The 25,843-nt window shown below is 45.0% G+C and overlaps 1 protein-coding gene across 4 annotated transcripts in view; it reads left to right on the top strand.

Annotated features, from left to right (window-relative positions):
• Nucleotides 1-25,843, top strand: part of LOC142761647 (myosin-IIIb-like) — a 410,699-nt gene that overhangs the window by 344,301 nt on the left and 40,555 nt on the right. For all 4 annotated transcript variants that reach the window (XM_075891600.1, XM_075891602.1, XM_075891601.1 and 1 more), the window contains exons 9-10: nt 2,355-2,500; nt 23,673-23,738. In XM_075891600.1, the coding sequence (XP_075747715.1) occupies nt 2,355-2,500; nt 23,673-23,738 (212 nt within the window). The remainder of the gene's footprint in view (nt 1-2,354; nt 2,501-23,672; nt 23,739-25,843) is intronic.

Here is a 25,843-nt window from a genome sequence, read left to right as displayed (position 1 = left end):
TAACCGAGGGTCCCCCTGCAGTCGCTTGACTTTGGGACCCTCGTCTGCATACTACACTCTACGAATTTTGTATTTTGAATGAATGAATAAACTGAACTGAACTGAACTGAACTGAACTGAACTCCAGCCTGTGCTTCCCCCGGTACTCGGTTCGTTACAGTCACTAAAGGTTTCATTACCATGGTGCACCGCGGCATGACCTAAATATTTCTTGCAATAGTGAATCTATATTTTTCCATAAGTCAGCCTGTCTGAATGCATTCAATGCTTCATACTACTTACATTTATTTATTTATTTATTATTTTATTTATTTATCTATTCAAAATACCTTGCAGCAGGCCCACTGAAAGACATTGAGTAAGGGGGGCATCAGTATACAAACGAAATAGAAAAGCAGACGAGTATATATATATATATATATATATATATATATATATATATATATATATATATATATATATATATATATATATATATATATATATATATATAAGCAAGGTGCAACAGCGTTATAAAATATTAGAGTGCAACGAAATCAGGTTATCACGAAATGGTTAGAAATGGACACAACATGATCCGGAAGACCGTTCCAATATGCAATGGCTCGAGCTCGAAGTAGTGATGATAAGTTAAATGCCTGCGTGTGACCATGAATGCGCATGAAACTACGTGCATTGTGAATGCGCCGGGAAGTGCGCGCAGGAGAACAAAGTGGCAAACAGTGAATTTCGTTACTATAAATGTACCTATGAAACAGACATAAGGAGACTTCTTCGCTAGACATTATGCTACTGTCAAGCAGCGCCTTGTTTCATGGAATAGCTGGCTTGTACAGTTTTATTGGCTATTTTTATTGCGGATATTGACAGGGGCGGGTTGTCGCCGTCACCATCATGTCCCATGTAAAGTTCGAATTTTTAAGATCCCCGAACAAATCGTAGATTGTACTCGCGGGTAATAGCGCGCGAAAGGGGGCGACTAACGCGGCTGAAGCAGATATAAAACGAGACAGCCCATTTCCGAAGCTCGGAAGCTAGGCGCATGTTATAAAATCCCCCCCCCCCCACCCCACCTCTTGAACCGGCCGTCGTATGCTCAAGCAGAGAGGATCCTTAACGAGCAATAAAAGATGCGAGTAGGGGGGGGGGGGATGTCCTCGAGCAGCAACTGAGAACGTTTAGTTTACCGGCACGGTCGCCAACGCTGCCGCGTGCACTATCTCACTATATCGGCAGCCATCAGCGGGCGGCTCATAAACCCCTCTACGTTCTGCGTTGTCAACGCGAAGAGACTGTGTGAAAAGGGTCCCTTTAGTGGCCGTATCTCTTTACACCCGCGTTTTGTACCGTTGCATGAGATTGGATCTAACAGAGTTAGCTTCCAGCCTCTCTTCGTATAACATTATAATTTGTTGCTATCGCAGCAGCGAAACTAACTTTTATTTTTTGCCAGAACCATCCCAATTTATTCCCATCGTAATTTTCGGTTACAACACAGGGAAAAGCATAACTACTGCCTTATTTACCACGAATGTTGCGATGCAAACGAAATTAGATCCACAAGAGAAACATCGACATCATCCATGACCCATTCAAAAGCAAACTTCTCCGTAAAGCAAAAGAATAGTTTTACCTAAGGCACGAATGCTTTGCAAAAAAGTTCGATTGCGGTGTCTCATCGTTTCAATTCACCTGAAATGTTGCTATGCTAAAAAGTCGAACTTGTTGTGTGACTGCACGCGTGCAAGTTACGTATAAACTTTCGGGTCACGCGGTGTCACAAGTCCCGTTAATTAGGGAGGCGATCGCCGGGCAAATTCCAAGGGCCGAAGTATAGGCCCCCCGAACCGCACCACGAAAGCGTGGACAATTTCGTTCTGTGACACGCGGAAACATTCTGAAGAGTGCAGGAAACACTTACTTTGCGAACGAAAGGTTAATTTTAAGGACTCGTTTTTGCTTGCAAGACGCAGCATTATTTAACACGAACAGGCAAGAAAACCAGGGAAAGTGTGGGGGGTGTTATTTGTAGTAATTATGTTTTAAATGTGAAGAAAGCAAAAGGACGAAAAGATAACTCGCCGCTGGCATGGACCGAACCTGCCACCTTCAAATAACGGATCCAATTCTCTGCCAACTGAGCTATATAGGCGGTCATCCCTTCGTCAACTCGTGAAATTTATGTGGTACATGTGTGCATTTAAACCTGATAGTGTTAGTCAGCGCCGCTAGAAGCCATGACGGCGAACACTCTAATGCCGCAGACACAAGACACACGTAATGGTGCACGACATATAGTCCGAATGAGGAGGCGTATAGAAAAAATAATAGCGTTGAATTTTCTCCTTTTCCAGGTGGTGGCGTGTGAAAGGCAGCTAGATTATTCCTATGACATCCGCTGTGACGTGTGGTCACTGGGCATCACTGCCATCGAGCTTGCCGAGGGAGAACCGCCATTGGCCGATATCCACCCTATGAGGGCGCTCTTTCAAATTCCGAGGTAAGCCACTTCTACTTTATGGGCGCACTAAATAGCTTTACACATCCGGTGGTTTCTACGTTTGAAAAAAAAAATGTGGGCACCTTTTATTCGTTTTCTCTTTAGTGGGTTGCTGTCTCGCCATCAGATAGAAAAATGATATTCATTAGACGAACAGCAGTTTTATACTATACAGGTGGGAATGTCACTCGAATGAAAAAACCTGAAAATGAAGATGAAATCTTCTATTCATTCGTGTCTTCATAAATACAAAGGGAAGTGGACACAAGAAAAAAAAAACGTAGATGATCCCTCTATTTAGGAATCGGCATAACATGAAAGTGAAATGTGTCCTCGCAGAAGTAATTGAGCATTCATTGTGCTTTGTTTCGCCACAAGGGCAAAAGAATGAATGCTGCAGTAACAAAGTGCAATGTTACGCGAAGAACGGCAAGTGGCTCGAAACTTCCAGCGCACACCTCAAACAGAAAACAAGCACAAAATGAGCATACACAGGACGAGCGCGAACAAACAACAGTCAATTCTTTATTCGTGTGGGAGCAGCGCGCTCCTTTCGTAAACGCGGCCGCGGCAGCGAGAGAAGTGACGTTCGCGCTCTCTCCAACTAGTGTCACTTCTAAGCTAACTTTCGGTGGTGGCACAAGATGTACAAAGCGCCCGAATCCAGATATAAGCACGCGCGAGTGAGCCAACACGCTAAGAACATCTATGCGCATTTTGACCGTGCCGTGTAAAGGTGCGCGCGCGGTGTAGCGCGGCACCACGACCTTTAGAGCGCGCGCCCGTCGTGCCAGTTTGCTACTGGTTACTAAAACACGCTGAAGTATCCCAGCTCCGAGGACCACCAGTGGTGCATGGTGTATACATATGGCTCGCCGTTGACGTGTTCGGCAAGGGTCGCTTTGTGGTGTAGTGGTTAGCAAGCGCACGACGTCGCTGGTTCGACGCCCAACTGCGGAACTTTCTTTCTCGTTTCTTACTTAGCAATCTGTCAGTAACTATTTTACAGCGTCGTTATCCGTGGCGAGCATACGTCACGGAGCCGTGGTGTAGCCCGGCATAAAACATTTTCGTGTTAAAAAAGGCGCATGCAGTATCTTGAAGAATTCCATTACAACGATTGGGCGAAGAAAAGTTTAGCCTTGACAAGCGTACATGAAAACTGAGCGCACTTTAAGGCATTCTAGAATTTCAATGAAGAAATGAAACCTGTACACGAGTAAATCTGTGTGTAAAATATCAATGATTATATTCTGGGGTTTCGTTTCTCGAAACCGTGATGAGATTATAAGATACATCGTAGTTGAGGACTTCGGTTTGATTTGTACCGTTGTGGAAGTAGTGAGCATTAACCAGCTTAAAGAATCACCGTTTTTCTTCGGTATCATGGCTTAGGTCGGGAAAGATAGTGGGGACAAATTGGGAGGAGGAGTGACGACACCAGCGTTGCAAGCTTTGGGGCTGTAAGCCATACGTTTGAACGCCTTTGCACACCCGTTCTCTTAGGTGACTAGAGGCGGATGAGAGGGTGCCTCCCTGCCCCCTCCCGTGCGACCGCGTATATTGGGAACCTTTTGACTTGTAACTGTATGAGTGATTGGCCTTGTGCCAATTGATGCATACTGAATCTGGTGATTTTATTAATTTGTGCATTTTGACTCACGAAAATTTCTTACTCCACTAATTGCAATTTCCCCTATGAAATTTCAACTCAGCTTTTCAGGGTACCTGATTAAAGAAACTACACAACCAGTCTGCTGAGAAGGCACTTAACTCCACTGATCTTACGTAATTAACTAATAGCACATAAAATAGTATAACTCAAGTCGATAGCAGACATAATGCACTTAGTATCGTTCGCCTAAGACGTATCACTTGTTAGAATGTTGACAGTCAACTTAAATTAAAACACTTTACATGTGCCGGTTGAGATAAATATTGGACGAATGTCAAGGCCTGACTGCTCCTGTACATCACGTACCTCATATTTCGGGAGATAAAACGAGCCTTCTTTTGTCACTTAAAAAAAATCACAGCTTTGCCTCAAAAGCGGAGCAATGAACGCGATAGCAGCAAATTGGAAGGTCACGCGCAGAATGGCAAGCAGATCGAAACGTGCCTCGCGTTTCTCACGCACAAAGGACGCATGAAACGTACTCACAGGTACAAATTAAAGCGAATGAGCGCTTCAGTTGTTACTCCGCTGTGTCTATAAAGCGCGCCTTTTTCGCAAACGGAGGCTGTGCAACGATCGCAGTGACCTTTGTGAGCCCGGTAACTACAACATAATTGTTCCGGTGAAATTCCAATGCCAGCCAAGACGTACGATTATCCCCACTGCAAGATAAGGGCGCGCGATCGAGCGTACACCCCCTTAATCTCTACACGAGCCAAAGTACACGTGAGTGATGAAAGCCGCCGTGCGCTCACTGTGCCATTTTGCTGATAATGATGAAAACACGATAGACCCCCGCCCCCCTGATTGATTGATTGATATGTGGGGTTTAACGTCCCAAAACCACTATATGATTATGAGAGACGCCGTAGTGGAGGGCTCCGGAAATTTAGACCACCTGGGGTTCTTTAACGTGCACCCGAATCTGAGCACACGGGCCTACAACATTTCCGCCTCCATCGGAAATGCAGCCGCCGCAGCCGGGATTCGAGCCCGCGACCTGCGGGTCAGCAGCCGAGTACCTTAGCCACTAGACCACCGCGGCGGGGCCCCGCCCCCCTGAAATACCCGCCAACAGCGGTAAGTGGTAGATATGAATAGCTTGCCGTGTGAACGTTGAAGGAGGTACCCCTCGATGGCTCAGTAGTTAACGCCTCCCATTCAAGACGCGGAGGTCCCACGTTCAATTCCGCGCGCCACAGTCTTATTTCTAATTTTTTTTTCTCTTTCTTGAGTTTTCATATATATAGATACGTGTACATATACGGTGCATGACATCGACGCCGACGTCGACGCCGGCGGCGAAATCCACCCGAGTGTGTTCATATAATTGCTATCAGAATAAAAGTGACAACTTTGGATGTCAGCAGATTGCACAGTGATTGTTCTAGAAATACGACGGCACTGGTTTCGATACCGACATCAGTAATGACGTTTCTAGAACTTAGAAGGACGGAAACTTGGGCGAGTTTTTAGAGCTTTCCATGTCTCAGACCAGTTACGTGCTAAACTCGAAGAAGTAGAGGTGGCAAGGTATCCATAAGTATGCAGCATAGCACTACACCAAGTATTGTGGTGAAGTTCGCTTGCACGTTTTTTTTTTTCATTAGTTTTCTCGTGGCCATTGACATACGACAGTTCAAACCGCTTTGTCAAATTTCAAGCTTTTAACGTCTCAACAACGTTCTCGACAAACTTTTAAGTAACACATACGATAGTTTTTCTTGAGTGTCCGGTCTAAATGCAGCATGCACCTGACGGAGGCGCTGACTCTAGAGATGTCAATGATACCCTGGCTGAATGCCTGTACTGGCTTTTGGCAAAGCATAGAGCAGTCCGAAACCAGTGGACTGCAAGAACTATGACACACCTTGAAAATTCAGTGCTGGCGCCGCTTGCGGCTTTTCCTTTTTTAGCGCAGTGTCCGCTCTTCAATTTTCTAAACGTTGCACTTCCTGAAGGCGCCTATGCACTACGGAGAAGCCATTAAAACGGGAGTCAACGCAAATTTCAGCCATCAATGCGTTATTATTGCCTTCAGCAGCCGCCGTGGTGTCCTAGTGGTCATGATGCTTCACTGCTGATCCAATGGTCGCGGGATCGGATTCCGGGAGCAGCGGCCGAGTTTCGATACAGGCGAAATGCACCAGGCCCATGTACAAGATTTAGGTGCACGTTGAAGTACCCAAAGTGGTCGAAATTTACGGAGCCCCTACGGCGTCTCTCACAATCACATTGTTGTTTTATGACAAAACCCCCCCATTCTTCTTCTTCTTCTTCTTCTTCTTCTTCTTCTTCTTAATATTATTATTATTATTATTATTATTATTATTATTATATTTTGCCGTTTTTATAACTTATCAACATGTCTTTTCCACAATACAGCTCTGTGGGGAATCCCGCTTTTGTAGGTATTTGTTCCGTTTACTATTGACTACTTGTGCTGAGGTGGAAATCATTAGTGCATTTCAACAAAATTTTCCAATGACATCGATACGGATTGTCCAAAAATATAATCAATAATTACACAAAAAGTACAGCTTGAAATACTAATAATTCGAAATTTACAGCCGATCAGCCTCTAGCGCCGTCAGTAATGCAGACGTCATCATGAACCAAAGGATGTCGAACTTAAAGTTTAAATATAACTTGAGGCGTCATGTTCGTAGCTCGACGGATGATTTACTCTTTCGTTACCACGCCTATCCAAATCGATCACCGGTGATCGACGCTTTTGGATAATTTATTTTGGCATGCTAAACTTGTTTCTCGTGCACCCAGCACTTTCTATCAGTTAGTCCAGCCACTCAACTTTCATAATCAATTTGAATATAACCGTTTCGGACACATAGTGGTTTTTAACAGACCTTTGCGGGATCCAATGTGCGTGTATTGTTGGAAAAGTACACTAGGCTGGGGAACTTGACAAAAGTGCGTGCGCCTCATGATTATGGTACAGTGATACCTAAGTTCTGTAAGGAAATGAACCTCTGCAAGCCAAATATCGAATTGAAGTGTCAGCTTCGCAATTTGACTACGTCTAGCAGTAATGACAGCCAGAAATTTATGCCATATATTCAATAGAGAGCTGCTGCTAGGAGTCAGGAAAACGTTGTTCTACAGGAAATATTTGCGAAGGCCCGCCGTGTGTTTAAAGTGTTGAGGCGGCCTTCTCTGACAGTTTCCAGCAGCTTTGATTTTGCTTGCATCGTTACATCAGACACAGGGTCGCATCTGGTGTCACTAGTCGCTCCTATGACGTCGTCGTCACGCGCGCATGGGTGCGCATTAGGGCTGCAAAACACACGCGCTGCTCGACAATGTTTTGTAACCCCACCTGAATTGAGTGATGACGAGCTTAGTGTTCGAGGATGACAGCACCTCAGCTTCATGTTTTATGGAGACGATGTTTTGTGTCATCCAGAGATATCCGCAGTCGTTCGTAGGTTTGTTTTGTTTACATCCTCGAGTTGTTTCCTCCGCCGCATCTGCGCATAGCTTCTGACCTTTGCGCACAATCTTATAGCTACTCAGGTTACGTGCGTGGTCGAAACTTCGCTGGGGCGCAGTGTGATGGCGCTGGCTGCAGAGCTTCTCCTAACAACAAGAAGGCCCCCGGAGCGCATCTTGGCCCTGACAACGGAGCAGTACGAGACGCTTTAGAACTTCGCACGATATTGTCCTCTTTTCAATTACGATATGCGCAAAATGCAAAGAAATATGCTAGGATGCATATATTGGAATGCCAACCTAGGCGGTGCAAGGTGACTCATGGAAAGAGGGAATAGCGAAGTTCATTGGACATCTCAATTATAGAGGAATTATTTACATCACGAGTACCCGTCTACTTATATTGGAACACCAGGAGACTCTTATCGCAACACAACAAAAATTTACTGAGAAAAAGTGTACGAGTACACTTATGTCTCACAAAAAACAAACTATGCAATGCTTCACCGCATAGCACGAGCAACGGAGCAGCACCTCGGTTTTGACTTTCTTTGTCTATGTGAAGAGAAACATTTTTGTACAACATTTATTATTTTTATACTGTTTCTAAGTCATTTATCTACAAAATTTACATTCTGAAGTTTCTTTGTTTCGAATATTTTTGCATATATATAGTGTTTTTATTGCAGTGTTTACCAGATTATGACCAAGAATTTCACTTTATTCACAATTTTTTCATTCTAAAATATTTTTGTTGCTCTACAACATACATTTTTTTAGAAGAGAATTTTGTTGTGCTAAGTTTGGAATGCCGCAATGCGTGCTGGGGTCCTTTTCTAATTGGCAAAAACGATCTCCCAAGACATGTGAAAAACAATCATTTTCGCGCGGTAACCAGAGTTAAGAAGCTTGCTCCAGACCACGGTGTTCTAACACCGTGGTCTGAAGCAACCTCCTTAACTGGAGCAAGCACGGTATTCTAACACCGTGCTCCAGACGTTAAATCCGGTAGACAATGAATCCTCTGTACATATGCTCAGTCATCATCACACAACGACGTGACACGAGAGTCGTTGTGGTGCGATTGTATACACACGCTCTATACACAATATTTATTATTTCCATACTAATGCACTTTATACAGATATTTACGTACTGACGCAGTATAGAAATTTTGTTCAATAGCTTATTTACCGATCACATAAACTCAGAGGAGCGTTTTACATTTAGCATAATAGCTTTATGATTCGTAAGGTACGAAACCAGAGCATTTTGAAATATAGGATGTAGTGGAAAGTTCTAGATGGGTCCTGACGGCGAGACCACGCTGCAACCGCATTGCGAGCCCTCCGAGCCACAACCTTGGCTTCTGCGGTGTCATAGTGGGTAGCACTTTCGACGCGCACTGAGTGATGTCCGGCGAAAGAGAAAGGAAGCGCGCAGAGAGCGAGCGCTATATATTGGTGCGGCCACCTAGCGGTCTCCCACCAAACTAGAGCACGCGCCGAGAGTGGAGCGAGCGTCGCCTAATCGGCGGCGGCCTGAGCACAGCTGCGCCTCTAGCGGGGGCAATGAGCACAAGCGTACACACCGGCGCAACGACGAGAGACAACCCCCTACAAAAGGAGCAAGCTACTAAAAGAGAATAACATTCTCACCTGAAACATTACAGTAAATATTCTCCTAATAAAATCACACACCACATAGCGGTCCCCGGGGTACATTCCGTTTCGAACCACTCCAATCGACGTTTTTGGAACCTAGAACCGTTGGTTCCAACATGGGAGTTTTCTAAAATTAACTAGAGGGGACAGTGATTCTGCGATCGTCCAGCGAACATGTGAATTGTGGGTATGACATAGATTTGCCTAGTCTTCGTGCTTGCGGGCGGCGAACACACTTGTTGCTTCGTTTATTGCTGTGTTCTGATTTCGTTTCGAAAGAAATAACAAACCGTTTTTCACTTCGTGAAACAATTTGAAGTGGTAAGCCTAAAAGGTTAAGGTGGTGGAGCATAACTGCCGAGCATTTGCCAATTGTTGTTTCGTGACAAAGCAGCTTCAAGCCACGCGAAGCCGGAACAAACGTAATGTACGAAGGCTAGGCAAATCCATGTCATACCCATAACTCCCATGCTGGGAGATGACTTAGACTCGAACCAAAAGTTCTGAAGAAACCTGACGTTTCGAAACCGACTTAATTCCTTCCTTAGAGGTGACTGCGGAGTCACCCCTAAGAGTCTCCGCAGTCACCCCAGAGGAAGGAACCAAGTCAGTTTCAAAACGTCGGGTTTCTTCCAAACTTTTGGTTGGAGTCTAAATCATCTCCCAGTTTCATAGCCAACCAGGCAGACTTCTGTCGAATGTTTACATTCAACTCCCATGCTGGCTGAAGCGCTATTCATTGCAGTTCCCATAGACACTAGCGCCAGAGTTCCATCTAGTGCATATTGCGGAAACTTTATGGGTTCCGACGATTGGAAACTCTGGAATTATATTGTGTGGACTAATATACTTTGTTTCATTGCATACTTACCACCTCAGCGCAGGTCATGATTCTGCCTTTTTCTAAATGACCTTTTCATGCTGCTTGCGAAAGATAGGTACTGAAGTATGAGGTAAACGAGAGTAACAAGTCCCGCAATTCAACCTTCTTCACGTGAAGGTCAACAAAGACAGTAAATACACACACACATACGCTGTAAGGTAACCGAATCGCGCTGCTGAAATCACGTGTTAGAGAAGAACCAGTGCTCGGGTACTTCTTTTTAAACAGCGTAGCTGTTTTTGGTCGAACCTTTCATATCCAGGGGCCGTCGTAGATCGTTAACGGATATGTGCCACAGAAAGTGGATAAATTCCACTTCTACGTGCCACTGCTCCCACCACTCCCACAACTCACCACCACGCCCACTAATCCTCTCACAAGTTACACTACGCCGACTACTGCTTCCAACACTGCCACTACTCACTACTCCCCAAAGTCACCACTACGACCACTAATCGTCCCACAAATTGCGCTACGCCCACTACTGGTTCCAACACTCTTACTACTCACTACTTCCACAACTCACCACTACAACAACTAATCCTCTCACAAATTACACTACGCCAACTACTGCTTCGAACAATCCCACTACTCACTACTCCCACAATTCACCACTACGCTCACTAATCGTCCCACAAATTACACTACGCCCACTACTGCTTGCAACACTACCACTACTCACTACACTCACAAGTCACCATTACGCCCAATAATCGTCCCACAAATTACACCACGCCCACTACTGCTTCAAACACTCCCACTACTCACTACCACGACTCACCACTACGCCCACTGATCCCCCCACAAATCCCACTATGCCCACTACTTCTTCCAACAGTCCCACTACTCACCACTCCCACAAGTCACCACTACGCCCACTAATCGCTCCACAAATTACACTATGCCCACTACTGCTTCCAAAGCTACCACTACTCACCACTCCCACAAGTCACCACTACGCCCACTAATCCTCCCACAAATTACACTATGCCCACTACTGCTTCCAAAGCTACCACTACTCACCACTCCCACAAGTCACCACTACGCCCACTAATCGCTCCACAAATTACACTACGCCCACTACTGCTTCCAACGCTCCCACTACTTCCACAACCTCCACTACACCCACTAATCCTCCCACAAATTACTTTACGCCCACTACTGCTTCACACACTCCCACTACTCACTACTCACACAACTCACCGCTACACTCGCCACTGCGACCACTTAATTCACCCACTTCATTCCAGTTCATTGAGACACACTGTATTGAAATCCCAGATCATTCGACGAGCTAAAATAATTGGCGAAGCGAAGGCTTCCTTGAAAGCCACCTGCTTCGCTGTTTCGTCAGTGTCTGCCAAACGAAGCTGGGAGATTTTTTTTCCCCTTTTTTACTCTCGAGTATACTAGTTGCTATCCACGCCTGACGTAGCGATTAACTTGAAACAGGCCGCCGAAATAGGCGGGGAAGCTTGATCTTTTTGAGATCCGAGGGGCAGCCACCGCTTGCTACCAGAGCGGTAAGTGGTCCTTATCACGTGTGCTCTCGCCTGCGCTACGGTTAGAATAGCGCGCGTCTGTAGAGCAAAGCAACACGGTACGCGGTGCCCTGAAATGGCCGTTCCATTCGCCTGCGTTTGAGGGCGTGCAGTTTTCCGACGGCAACACGGTAGATAGATACAATGCTAGACAAACTGCTCGGATGAGGCAATTATAATGAAGACGTAGTAGTTGTACTCTCGCCGCTTGTTACACAAAGAGGAGAAACTCGAAAGCAACTTCATCTCTGTTGATACCAAGCATGTTTACGGCGCGACCATATTTTATATCAAAATTTACCTATCAAATAGTTCGGGAACGTTGTTGCGTAAAAGCCCGAGGACGTTTGAGGATTTTATGTCAGAACATGCACTCTATACACGATTAGCACTTTTCGTGTAAGTTGAGAGCCGTGTTGCGCATAGAGCGCGTGCGCGCAGAACTGCTGCTTTTACACACTCTGCTAAACGCAAGGTTCTCACGTACTCAACCCGATTACAGACGCTGCTTACGCAGCAGTTGATATAGAGTTTAATAGAGCGGGAAAGAGCAAACGCAAAGATTTAGAGTTAGCGCTAGCGTTGTGTGTTCCTAACTGAGCATGTGCAGAACGTTAACGTAGCCAGAACTCTAACGTACGAACGCTATTTTTGCAATACAAAAATGAACGCTTACGCACGCGAGAGATCCTGTACGTAGAGCAAGATGGCAATGACTGTTAAAGCGAGAGCTGTCCATTTCGAATATTTATAGTCGTCAGCCTACATTGGTGAACTCTTAGCCAGAACTCTAATGTACGAACGCTATTTTTGCAATACAAAAATTAACGCTAACGCATGCGAGATATCCTGTACGTAGGGCAAGATGACAATGCCTGTTAAAGCGAGAGCTGTCCATTTCGAATATTTATAGTCGTCAGCCTACATTGGTGAACTCTTAGCCAGAACTCTAACGTGCGAACGCTATTTTTGCAATACAAAAATGAACGCTAACGCATGCGAGATATCCTGTACGTAGGGCAAGATGGCAATGCCTGTTAAAGCGAGAGCTGTCCATTTCGAATATTTATAGTCGTCAGCCTACATTGGTGAACTCTTAGCCAGAACTCTAACGTGCGAACGCTATTTTTGCAATACAAAAATGAACGCTAACGCACGCGAGATATCCTGTACGTAAGGCAAGACGGCAATGCCTCTTAAAGCAAGAGCTGTCCATTTCGAATATTTATAGTCGTCAGCCTACATTGGTGAACTCTTAGCCAGAACTCTAACGTGCGAACGCTATTTTTGCAATACAAAAGTGAACGCTAACGCATGCGAGATATCCTGTACGTAGGGCAAGATGGCAATGCCTGTTAAAGCGAGAGCTGTCCATTTCGAATATTTATAGTCGTCAGCCTACATCGGTGAACTCTTAGCCAGAACTATAACGTACGAACGCTATTTCTGCAATAAAAAAATGAACGCTAACGCACGCGAGATATCCTGTACGTAGGACGAGATGGCAATGCCTGTTAAAGCGAGAGCTGTCCATTTCAAATATTTATTGTCGTCAGCCTACATTGGTGAACTCTTAGCCAGAACTCTAACGTACGAACGCCATTTTTGCAAAACAAAACTGAACGCTAACGCACGCGAGATATGCTGTACGTAGGGCAAGATGGCAATGCCTGTTAAAGCGAGAGCTGTCCATTTCGAATATTTATATAGTCGTCAGCCTACATTGGTGAACTCTTAGCCAGAACTCTAACGTACGAACGCCATTTTTGCAATACAAAAATGAACGTTAACGCACGCGAGAGATCTTGTACGTAGGGCAAGATGACAATGACTGTTGAAGCGAGAGTTACCCATTTCGAATATTTATAGTCGTCAGCCTACATTGGTGAACTCTTAGCCAGAACTCTAACGTACGAACGCTATTTTTTCAATACAAAAATGAACGCTAACGCACGCGAGATATGCTGTACGTAGGGCAAGATGGCAATGCCTGTTAAAGCGAGAGCTGTCCATTTCGAATTATTATAGTCGTCAGCCTACATTGGTGAACTCTTAGCCAGAACTCTAACGTACGAACGCTATTTTTGCAATACAAAAATGAACGCTAACGCACGCGAGATATGCTGTACGTAGGACAAGATGGCAATGCCTGTTAAAGCGAGAGCTGTCCATTTCGAATATTTATATAGTCGTCAGCCTACATTGGTGAACTCTTAGCCAGAACTCTAACGTACGAACGCCATTTTTGCAATACAAAAATGAACGTTAACGCACGCGAGAGATCTTGTACGTAGGGCAAGATGACAATGACTGTTGAAGCGAGAGTTACCCATTTCAAATATTTATAGTCGTCAGCCTACATTGGTGAACTCTTAGCCAGAACTCTAACGTACGAACGCTATTTTTTCAATACAAAAATGAACGCTAACGCACGCGAGATATGCTGTACGTAGGGCAAGATGGCAATGCCTGTTAAAGCGAGAGCTGTCCATTTCGAATATTTATAGTCGTCAGCCTACATTGGTGAACTCTTAGCCAGAACTCTAACGTACGAACGCTATTTTTGCAATACAAAAATGAACGTTAACGCACGCGAGAGATCTTGTACGTAGGGCAAGATGACAATGACTGTTGAAGCGAGAGTTACCCATTTCGAATATTTATAGTCGTCAGCCTACATTGGTGAACTCTTAGCCAGAACTCTAACGTACGAACGCTATTTTTTCAATACAAAAATGAACGCTAACGCACGCGAGATATCCTGTACGTAGGGCAAGATGGCAATGCCTGTTAAAGCGAGAGCTGTCCATTTCGAATGTTTATAGTCATCAGCCTACATTGGGGAACTTTTTTACTACCAAACACTGGTCGTATTTGATTTAGATTTGAGTTATGAGGATTCGCCAGCTGTATACTGATGATAAAAAATCTGCGTTTTCGAGATACACACTCGACTGGGGGTGCAGAGGACTTTAAAAAAGATTGTCTACAATGTTCGCTCATGTTTTCGGTAGCAGCGCAAAGATGGCGACGTTGTACTGATTACCTTGCTTCCAAGATAAGACAAACGCGGTCACAAGTCAAGCTGAGCCAGGTAATAGGCGTCTTGAATAATACTCGATTATCGCATATGTCGAAAGAAAACGATCTGTTTCGGGCTGTCTGACTCTACACTGAACCAAACGCGCCACCGAGGCGCAGCCTTGGTGACTTCAAGTCAACTCGATTTAGTGGCGTACTTGAGGTTTCTACAGTGCATATAGCGCTTTTTTTATAACTATTGCGTTAGCGTTGGCGGGAATGCCCTCCGCTGTACTAAAAGATTACCAGTTGACAGGCAGCGCGTTTAGTTTTAGCGTTAGCGCTGAGGCGCACGCTAACGCTAATGTAAGCATGTTCTGATTTTAAAAAAAACTTACTGATAAAACCTTCTAACGTTAGCGCTCTGCGAGACTAACCTTCACTGCTGCTGTCGAGCGCTACCACATATTTTTACGTTGTGAGCTGCGGGCACGCAAGCACCACTTAAAAACGAAAGTCTCTTACAAAGTTTCGTCCACATAGGAACATATTTACAGACACATCGTATACGTGCGTAACTGTTCTTCCCTGCACAGATCGTATTTTAAATGCAAGTTGAAGTAGATGTTTTTGTTTTATTGATGTGATGTAAGGACACATTGGCGGACCAAGAGGGCGCCGGCTATACTCATTATTACGTAGAAGTGTCTAATAACAAAGTTCACGAAAAGTCAATGTCTCCAAGCGTAGCAAGTCCACAGCACATACAACATACAATTTAGCATAGCAGTTAGAAGAAATTTAAAACAAATTATTCAAAAATCACAAAAACCCACTGCATGCAGTCAAAAAGTGACATAATTGTCAACATAACAGTCACAATTACCTCCGCAGCTCAGAAGCGTTAAATTTTCTTTGCATTTACGCGGATTTTTTCAACTCGAATTCATCGCGTATAGGTCGCTTGGTTTCTGCGTGCACTTTCTACAGTTGGGGTACAGCCTAGCCCTGCCTAGCCCTCTGGACGGGCAGTCATTCCTCCTCGTGGTAGGCTAGCTCGTTGATCACAATCAACGACGACGTTTCTTCTGAAGATATATAGACTATAACACAAGCTGACACGTTCGGCACATGTGTTTATAGTGTGTTAATTCCTGTTATAAAAACTAGATCCCTGGAGTTTCACGAGTCGCTAAACCACTGCGTATTAAAGGACGAGAGAGTAGTTTATTTGTCGCTTTACCTACACTTCATATAGACGAATCCCCTCCGCGCCACCTATTTGTAAAACCAGAGTCTTTAAATACATTTAAAACACATAGACAACGTCAGTACTCAGCGTTCAGCTTATCGGAATTTCAAATTTTCCAGCTACATGCTACTATCTCCGCTTGCACGGTCGAAAATGCGCAAAAACAAGTGAAATCTGTCGATCGCGCACGAAATCATGCGAGACATATAGGGTAAAAGACCATTCACAACTTTCATTCCTAGTATATTGTTGCGTACATGCACGAAGACAAAGAAGCGTATACGGTGAACGCACTTGTCGCCCAGAGCGAGAAAGAAAGAATAGGACCAGGAGGATCTTTAACCAGTCGGCCGCTTCTGAGCTGCCCCTCACGACCTGATAAACGGCCCCTTTCAACGTCTACCAGTCTCTTTCAAACGTAACAATATGAACCTCGTATAAAAACCATACGTGCATTCTCAGGTGTTGTTTAGCGGTCCTTCATGTGTTCGTGAGCTCGCGATATATGCGGTACTCTCAGAGGCAGCTGTTGTTCCGACCTAGGAGCATTCGCTAACACCCCGTTTCGATAGGCGTTTGAATGTTGCCAACGATGTAGGCGTGATCTTTGCTATGTAGCACATTTAACGCGGAGTCACTCTACCTACAAGACGCACTTATACTATACAACGCTGGCGCACTCCACTTTGCACAGAGCACACACAACGAAGTACGCACGCGGGCGATATTCTGCTTTGGTGCACCGCTTCTCTTCAAGATGGCCTTCGAGTTTCACGCAAAGGATATTTACGCGGCTTACGCCACGATGCTTTACAGCTGTGTATAAAGCAGCGCCGTCGCCTGTGACATATGTCGTGTATTTTACAGCAAAGCGGTAACACAACCATGTTTATATCCCCCCTTTTTTTTTTCTTCAATGGCGAAACACTTAGTAATCATGCTGTTTTCATCTGCACAGCTCATATACTTCAAGTGCACGTTAATATAGAATCAATGTACCTCCATTGCTCGGAAGTCTTACATTTACGAAGATTATGTGCACCCATGTTGCCAATGCTTGTGAAACACGCTGCCGAAATCTACATCAAGCTGTTGCTTACAGCTTAATAATTGAAAGTACTTCAGCCATGAAGCACGATGGGCCGTGAAACAAGCCGTTTAATGCGAAAGTGCAGCCACCGTCAGAAATTTAGGGACCACGGGAAACAAGAAAAGGCCGAATTTTACCACTGCTACAGTGGCTATAGAACTGTACCACTGCATGGGAAAGCAGTTTTGAATGTAGATTCTCTGTCCTTTTCAAAACGCGCTAACAACATGTGCAGTGCCGTTCAACCAAATAAAGTTACAAATTGCTGAGAAATGTCTTGTTATCGCACACGTAGTGGTCCCAAAACTTTGTAACACACACTTTACATTGCAAATAATTCAGCACATCCTACATAACGCCTGTGAATAGAGTACCGTGTGCGGTGTGCTTGATTGGGCTGGTTGGTGCATAGTAAATGATGGGTAAAACAGCCGCTTCGGACGGCACGAGATGAAGACATAGGCACTGCGTCCGTGTCTTGATTTCGTCCCGTCTCAAGCGCTGTTTTATATTATTCATCATCAACCGCAGGTCGCGGGATCGAATCCAGCTGCGGTGGCCGCGTTTTCGATGGAGACCCGTGTGCTCAGACTTGGGTGCACGTAAAAGAACCCCAGGTGCATGGTCCGAATTTCCGGAGCCTTCCACTACGGCGTATCTCATAATCATATGGTGTTTTGGGACGTTAAGCCCCACTTATCAATCGATCAATCAATCCATCATCTTTGAATAGAGCACACTTCCCTTGAAGATCAAATAATCATCTTCAGACTTAAGAAATTGGGCTTTAATGTTGCAGACAAATCGAAATCGTGGCCGACCAAAAGAGTTAGCTCTTGAGAGCAAGGGTGAGCATAGCACCGTATATAATCACAGCGTCAGAAAAAAAAAAGCGGAGGGTAGAATAATGATGCTATAGCGCGAGAAAGGCACGGACAAAGATAGAAATGACACACACACACACAGGCACTACACGGGCGTCCGTTTCCGTAGCTTCCATTCCTGTTCGTGTCGTTTGTTGCTCTGTAGGCACCATTATGTCATACCGGCGAAGCCGAAAACGGTGCATTGCTGAGTAAAGTGCAACACACAGGCAAAAACACCGCGAAATTAAGGCATTCATCAGCATCCGTTAGCCGCAAAAATGAGTGAGCACAAAATGCAAGGAAATGTCGCGCCAGCCACTGCTTCTCTGAAATGTCGCGAAGATGAGAATAGAAACACCCACTATAACACTCTACACGAGGTAACGAACTGCTTCCCAAACTCTCGCTTTCGTCTGCGGTAACAGCAGGAAAACATAAAACGCACTGGCCGGGAAAAGAACGGGCAGGCTTTCTATCCGCAATAACAGGAAACGAGAAGGGAATAAAAATGAAAAAAAAAAAAACGGAAAGGGGTGAGAGCGTGTGCGGTTTAAAATACCTGGCAGTGCATTGACACTTAACGAGACGTAATTTCAGCGTGCTGCTTGACGTGAGTACTGTTTGCTGCAATGGTCGGCGCTGTGCGAGTTGTATTTCATTTCCTAAACACAAACCAGCGTACGGTATGAAATTTGATGATGATGATGATGATGATGATGATGATGATGATGATGATGATGATGATGATGATGATGATGATGATGGCACAAACGAATGGCTCACACCCACTCTAGGCGACTAGCCAAGAAACGATTATTTAGATAATGGATAACATATTACTCTTAAATCTAATGAATTTTAAAATGGTTAGAAGAAATCAAATATTACTAATTGAGAGATTTCCAATCAAAACCACCTTGATTCGACTAAGAATCTTTGTAATTTTGTCAACCATTCTTCGCTGCGTACAACATGCGACAAAATGGGGGGGGGGGGGGGGTAGTGCTTCTATTTGAATTGAAATGCTGTAATACCACGTGTTCCCACTGCATACCTCCATGGGGCGTAATTGCGGGGAAAAACCTCTGCAGCTTGGACTTGTGGCGCAAGGCAGGGTGCATCAGCGGAGCAAGTTTCCGAACTGCAGTTAAGTTCTGCAGGTTATGCCAAGCTTTTGTTAGCGATGTGTAATTTTAAATGCGATGTTTTTTTGCGTACTGTATGCACTTTTGCCGTCCATGTGCGTAACTATCTATCTAGCCGCTTACGTCTGGGTTCTCGCGTGATCACCCTCTTAGCGTGAACCAAAATTAGTTCAGGAGAGTAAGATGGTATGGCGAATTCGACGCGCTGGTCAACACATGAATAATGTCGCGACCCCGTCGCGTACGTCATCAAACACTTCCCGCCAGACAGTGGCACATACCCGCCGGCAGGTGTGTGCCACTGGCATGCGGGTATGTGCCACAGGTGATTGAAACTTAGCGTATACCCAGGAACGACGAGAACACACATGGGCAATTTTATGAGCGTTAAGAAATGCCGACATCGGCAGCATTGATCGGACGAATGCAAAGAATTAATGTCAAGGCCTCAGCAGGAATCAAACCTAAGCGTTCTGCGTGACAATCAAGTGTTATACCACAAAGGCAGCCCATACCTCGGAACTGCTTTTCAAGTACGCCCTAATGTTCGTGGAACGTCAGTTGTGGTTGCAGTGCTGACTATCTGATTTTATATTTAAAAAAAACTTACACACGTACTTTTTTGATGCAGCCTTCACGTCGGGTTAACGCCAATTCTAGTTAAGCGCCGTGCGCTGGAGTTGATTAATGTTGCTGTGTCCAGAGCTATCCTCGCGAGCACCACCAGCGCTTCATATTAGCTTATCGCTTCTGGTGTTGCTAATACTCATGTCCCTGTTGACGTCGTTGCGCAAGTTCAAACAACTGGTTATCTAACCCTCTGCAATTATTACACATATGTCTGTGCGTGCAGCATTTATACATATATTTAGCGTCATTTCATGACCTGTCGCTCATTAAAAAAATTACAACACGGTCACCTTTCCTCCGCGCGCTTCACAATTGTCGATTCTCAAGGTACGTAGGATCTGCCGAGTTTTTTCGTTAGTAGTATGGCTAAAACTAGCTACTCATCTCCGATTTTGGTCTCTTCCCCACACCACGCACATGTCAGGTGGCTTTGACGGGAACGTGTCACGTGACAAGTTGCGTGATATTGCGTGATTTTAGCCCCGTGACTATAGTTGTTACGTGGTTTATGGCGGGAACGTGTCACCTGAATAGCTGTTATGTCATGCGATTTTATCCACGTGACTAGTCACGTGATGTTAGTGATTTTTCGCCACACTGTAGATACGTGATGTTACACTGTTTGAACAGTTACGCGATGTCACGTGATTTTCAGTAACACTACTAGTTTTGTGATGATGATTTTAGTCACCTGGATATAGTTAGGTGATGCTAAGCAGTGTTTAGTCCCGTCTATGCATAATCACCCTGTTAATATTCATACGTTCGTTTATATATATATATATATATATATATATATATATATATATATATATATATATATATATATATATATATATATATATATATATATATATATATATATATATATATATATATATATATATATATATATATGCGCACCCCCTCCTCTAACCTTTGCTAGACCATGTAGCCTGCGTCTATAGAGCCTTTGCGTAAGTTCACTTTTTTCTGTTCATATTAGAATTTGGAGTCGTCAGTTGCGTTTTGTATCGAGACTCGATTTGTGGCAAAATGTCCGAGGATGAACTGCCAGACCGAAAGACTTTGTATATGCACCGGAAAATTTGCGTGTTAGAGTAAGCATGGTAGGAGTTCTGGATACAGAAAACAGAAGTTACACTCCTGCGCTGGCCATTCATCGGAATTTTCGCCTATAGGGGATCGATCGAGTTGCACTACACACGGGTCCAATAGCAACATTTCTCCGCGCATCAGAGCTCGCACTATCGTCAGGATTCAGCAGTTTTTTCGTAGTCTCAAAGGAGCCGCCGGGTAGCAATTTAGGCGGCCCGTTCCACCTTCTGCGATGCTTACCACTGAATTCGGGCAAATGCACGACAACCGTGCTTCCGAATTCCACTGCATGATTGCATATACTGGTGCAGAACACGATAATGCTTTACGTTTCCCCGTGCCCCGTTTTCACAAAAAGCTTTCACTGATCGCGACGTTCAACTTATGAGTATCATAAACGAAGGCGACCATTTCGATGGCGCGACGCTTGCCATGCATGAATGAATGTTCTTGAATTCTGGCACTGAGCTACAGGGCCGTTTTGTATCAGCAGTATTCACTTGAACCAGCCCACCCAGGTCATTCCTACGTTGCGGTATTCGTCTTAATTAGCAAAACTGCAATGCTTGTTCCATGTCCGCAACGTAAACACGCCATAAACATTGCATTCTTGCTACTTCGGTCGACGCTGCGCCCTCACTTTGCTGTAATTATGAAGGATTGTGGTGATACTGTAATTACGAAGAAAACAGTTTTTTAGGGTAAAGCATGTTTATAATGATTTTCTTTGTCTGATTTTGTTTACGGAAACCATTTCCTCGCGGAAGCTTGCTTCGAGTTGCGCCTGTCGAACACTGCATATATATAGTACATGGCTACGAGCCTGACATAAGTGACGACGGTTTATGATCATAAGTTTAACGACACTTACATATATATTTGTTTGGTGCAAATATAACAACTCCACGAGTAAACGGCAATTATCGAGCCAGGAATCGCAGCGCCGTTCACGACAATTTCGCGTCACGCATCGTACGAATCAAAAATTGAAAATTTTCAAGATGGCTGGAGAATGATGGCATGCAGGACGCTAAGGTGCTCGAAAAGTGAAGCTATACGGCTTTGCGACTATGTGGTCATTTGAGGAGAAGGAGAATGTGGCACTGCATTCCGCTGCTTTTGCGGAAGCGCGGCTCAGCGCCCATAATTTAGCTATTGCTGGCGTCAATATATACACGCTGTACAGCCTGCGTTTTCAGGCGTTCGTTATAGTACCTCTTCTTATCGTCCAGCCAGGGTTACGTCTAGTTAACTTTTTTTACTATTATTTACGCGACTATAGGGCGTTTGGCGTTAGACTCCTATACATAGTATTCGGATTGATCGGCGTCCTAAATTCAGGCGCTGCTAACCACTACCAGTCTGAATATGCAAATCGCGGCCTTTGAGGAAGCTTCCTGTTCTGGGATGTCCCGCAAAAAGGACGAGTTCTAAAGCGGGTCACAGACACGTTCGCGGAACTGGTATGTTGACTTGGGTCTCATGACCATATATGTGCTTCGCAACAAACTGAACTTCGAAGTTTGAGCTAATAAGCAGGCGTTATAGCACAGAGTGAAAATCTCATGTAATCCAAGCCCAGCTGCACTTCATGTCATTATCATCTTGATGACGTCGGGCCGCTGAATTCGATGTCGCGGGAATCGTATACCGGGATCTCCAAGTGCTTGGTAAGGAACCCGAGCAGATCTAAATTGGAACTTGAGTCTATCGCAATAACGCGACTAGTTATCAGAAAGTGCTTCTCATAAGAAAACCACAGAATTTAATTCTTTAATATTTCTCGTCATCGTCGTTCTTCCATTCGCATACACTGTCCACGCTGATGTTATTAACACACTGTTCATGTACATTTCCTCAATATTTGTACTCAATTTCCACAGAATTATTCGCTAAAGTTCCTCGATAACGGAACGACGAACAAACTACGTGAGTGAACCGCTTGTGGCGACGTTCTACGAGAAGCATCTCTTTACCCGCTTGAACGCCAAGCCAGAATTTGTTGGTGAGTACTGGACTATACATGCCCTAAGCGCCATTGCAAAGCATCGATGCGCCGTCGACAAGCTCAGGTCAGTTAGAAGATTCAAGAAGCCTCGAAGAAGGCCACCTAGAGCATTTGCAAATACACGCATATATCGCGTCCGTCGGAACGCGACCGAAAAAAAAAAAAAATTGATCCCACGGCCTTGTCTTCGAGGGGCCCGGGAACGATGCTCCCGCGGACGTCGCAGGCACCTTTAGACCTTGAAGCGCAACCAAGAGCCTATATGCTGATGGTGGTCAAGTCGGAAAGGAAGCAAGAAAAAAAGAAATGAGAAAGCCCGAGAAGCTGGGTCAGTGCGGCGGTGCTGAAGAAGAAAGTCCCTGGATCGCCGGCGCCACGCAATAGAGTAACAGGGACAATGGAATCGTAACGGCGATAATAACCCACGCGTAAGAAGACGTGCGAAACTCAGAAAAGAAGCAGCGAATGCCCAGGAAAAAAAAGAAGAAGAATCAAGAAAGGAGATGAGAAATGCAATGAGAGCGAGAAGTAACAAGAGCAACACTTGCAGTCGAGGGAACGTGACCCGGAGAAAGAAGGGTACGGCGGGATGGGATGCGTACGCGTAGGTAAGGATGTTGATGATGCCGAAAACGCTGGAGGGATGGAGAGCGGGGTAAATAAGCGGCAGCGCGTTGGCGATGCCGCCGTCAGCGCACGCGGCCGCTCATCTCTCTCCTCGCCACAATATGAGGAGCGGCGGCGGCCGTAATGGTTGGGCCGCCCATACGCGCGCCGCCGCAGTGTGCATGATGTGCTCGTCGGCCGCGCGACCGAATTCAGCCAGCTGGCGCATCTTCTCCGACGCAGGAACCCGCCGCCCAAGCTGAAGAACCAGGCCGAGTGGTCCGATGACTTCAACGATTTCCTCTCAGTGTGAGTATATACTGTGCCGTCCTTTTCGTGTTCTTGCATGCTTAAATTTCGCGTTTGTGGCACCGCAGGAAATACCGGTACGTACCACTCGCGCCCAGTATGACCAGTGACGTGCTACTCTGCACAGTGGCACCGACACAGAAACACGTTCAGTGACACAAACGGTGCTTGGACTAGAAGTATTTCTAAAATTCAATTTCGCGATTACGGGTGTTACAGTATGTGCTTGAGGCCCGTTCAACCATGGTCACAGTTTTGCAACCCGTACTGAGCACCATTATACCTCCTCTTAGAGCTGGAGCTGCGGTCGATTTAGGACGCGTTTAACTGTTTCACTCTAGTCATGTATTTCGCCACATTTAATCTCCGCCATCATAAGAAGCCTACGGTTACAGATACGCATCTGTCAGTCCGCAATGACGAAGCTGGTAAAAAAAAGTTTGCCCTTAATTTCCTACTTCAGTTTGTCATTTGCAACTCAGAGGGTACCGCCTATAGACTATGATGTGCGAAGAGAATTAGTCTTCTGCTTACTTACATGATCGGCATTTCGCACTTGACTTCTAAATAGACGGCTTGAGCGAACATATATAGTGTAGAGGTGGCTCCTAACGCACGCCCCTCCCCTGCCTCCTGTCTCGGAATCTGTCGCTGCGGAGATGAGGTGATCATCGGGCCATCTGTGCTAGTGGTGCTCAAGAAGATAGCTTGCGTATTGCTGAGCTCGCTTATGTACCCAGTGCACCTGAAGTAGAGTTATTTTTGTTTTATTTCTAGCCTCACGCATAGTGAATGCTCTAGATTTATATTAACATTAATTTAATTATTTCCTTAATGACGTTGAGCGCTTATTGTTGAAGCCCACTCGTGAAAGCGTAGATAATGCAGGTCAGAAACACCTTCAACTGTTTATTAACGTCAAAAAGTTCGCCTAAAAACAAAGTGCATAATTTAATGCGAAACGAATAAGTGCATTCTTCCGTTCAGTTTACGCTCTATAAATACAGAGGACACGCATGAGTCTATGCGACGCCCTTTACGTTTTTCTTACGGCAAGGATTCGTCCAACGAGAAGTCATCCCGGCAAACAAACTTTGCAGAGCGTAAGAGATTGGCTAACGCATTGTTCTCATAACGAGAAATAAGAATTTAGCACACTTACACATTGTGATAAGGTTACATGCAGTTGTCTAAATGGGGCGGAACCTTCCGAAGGCCAAGCGCATATAGTGCCACTGTCGGTGGCAGTTCTCGAGACACTAGGTCAGCTGACGAATAGCAACGCCTCGAAAATCATTCCTTTTGTTTTTTCGTTATTTCATTATGCCAGCGTTAAACTGCAGTTAAACTTAACATAAAGTACGAAAGTGAAACTGCATTACACTTGCATTCACGTGACGTACTGGGCAAACAGATTATTATTATTATTATTATTATTATTATTATTATTATTATTATTATTATTATTATTATTATTATTATTATTATTATTATTATTATTAACGAAGCGCAACGCAGAGCATGCATTCGCCACAACGACCAAAAGAGACGCCATAGCCTTGTCTCAAAGCCCTCACCAGCACAGGTACTGTAATTCATAAGCAAATTATAACAGGTGCGGCGCAGAGTCTGGTTCTATTTTTAGCCACCACGCAAATGCACGTACAGTGTCTAGAAACCGCGATGCATTGGAACTCCATGACCACTAACTATAAGGTTATAGGCGTAGTGGAAAATTAGTTTTCCCGCTAGACTCTAACGCTCCCATGAGAGGGCGCGCACGCGCAAACGTATAATAATAATCCGCGCCGTCCGAACCCGAAGAAGGCGGCGGTGAAGTACTGGTTTCGTATAAAGCCCTCGAATCGGGGCCACCTACTTCGCCAGTCAGAGGAGCCGGGCGCGGCTCGACGCGTTCTTTCACGCCAGCTTGCTCTTCTTCGCAAGCAGCTGGTCGAAGAATTAAGTCCAGCGGCGAACCCTGTTGCTCGTTTCCTCTCGAACGCTGCTGGTATTGGAACTGACGTTTTTAACGTCCTCCTGCAAGGGAATGCCTTCACGCCATTTATGTCCCGGTCGGCCTGTCCGCGCTTAAACTTCGACGC

This window comes from Rhipicephalus microplus, chromosome 1 (assembly GCF_043290135.1).
Source record: "Rhipicephalus microplus isolate Deutch F79 chromosome 1, USDA_Rmic, whole genome shotgun sequence".
Lineage (NCBI taxonomy): Eukaryota > Metazoa > Arthropoda > Arachnida > Ixodida > Ixodidae > Rhipicephalus > Rhipicephalus microplus.
This window is presented reverse-complemented; position numbering and strand designations above follow the sequence as displayed.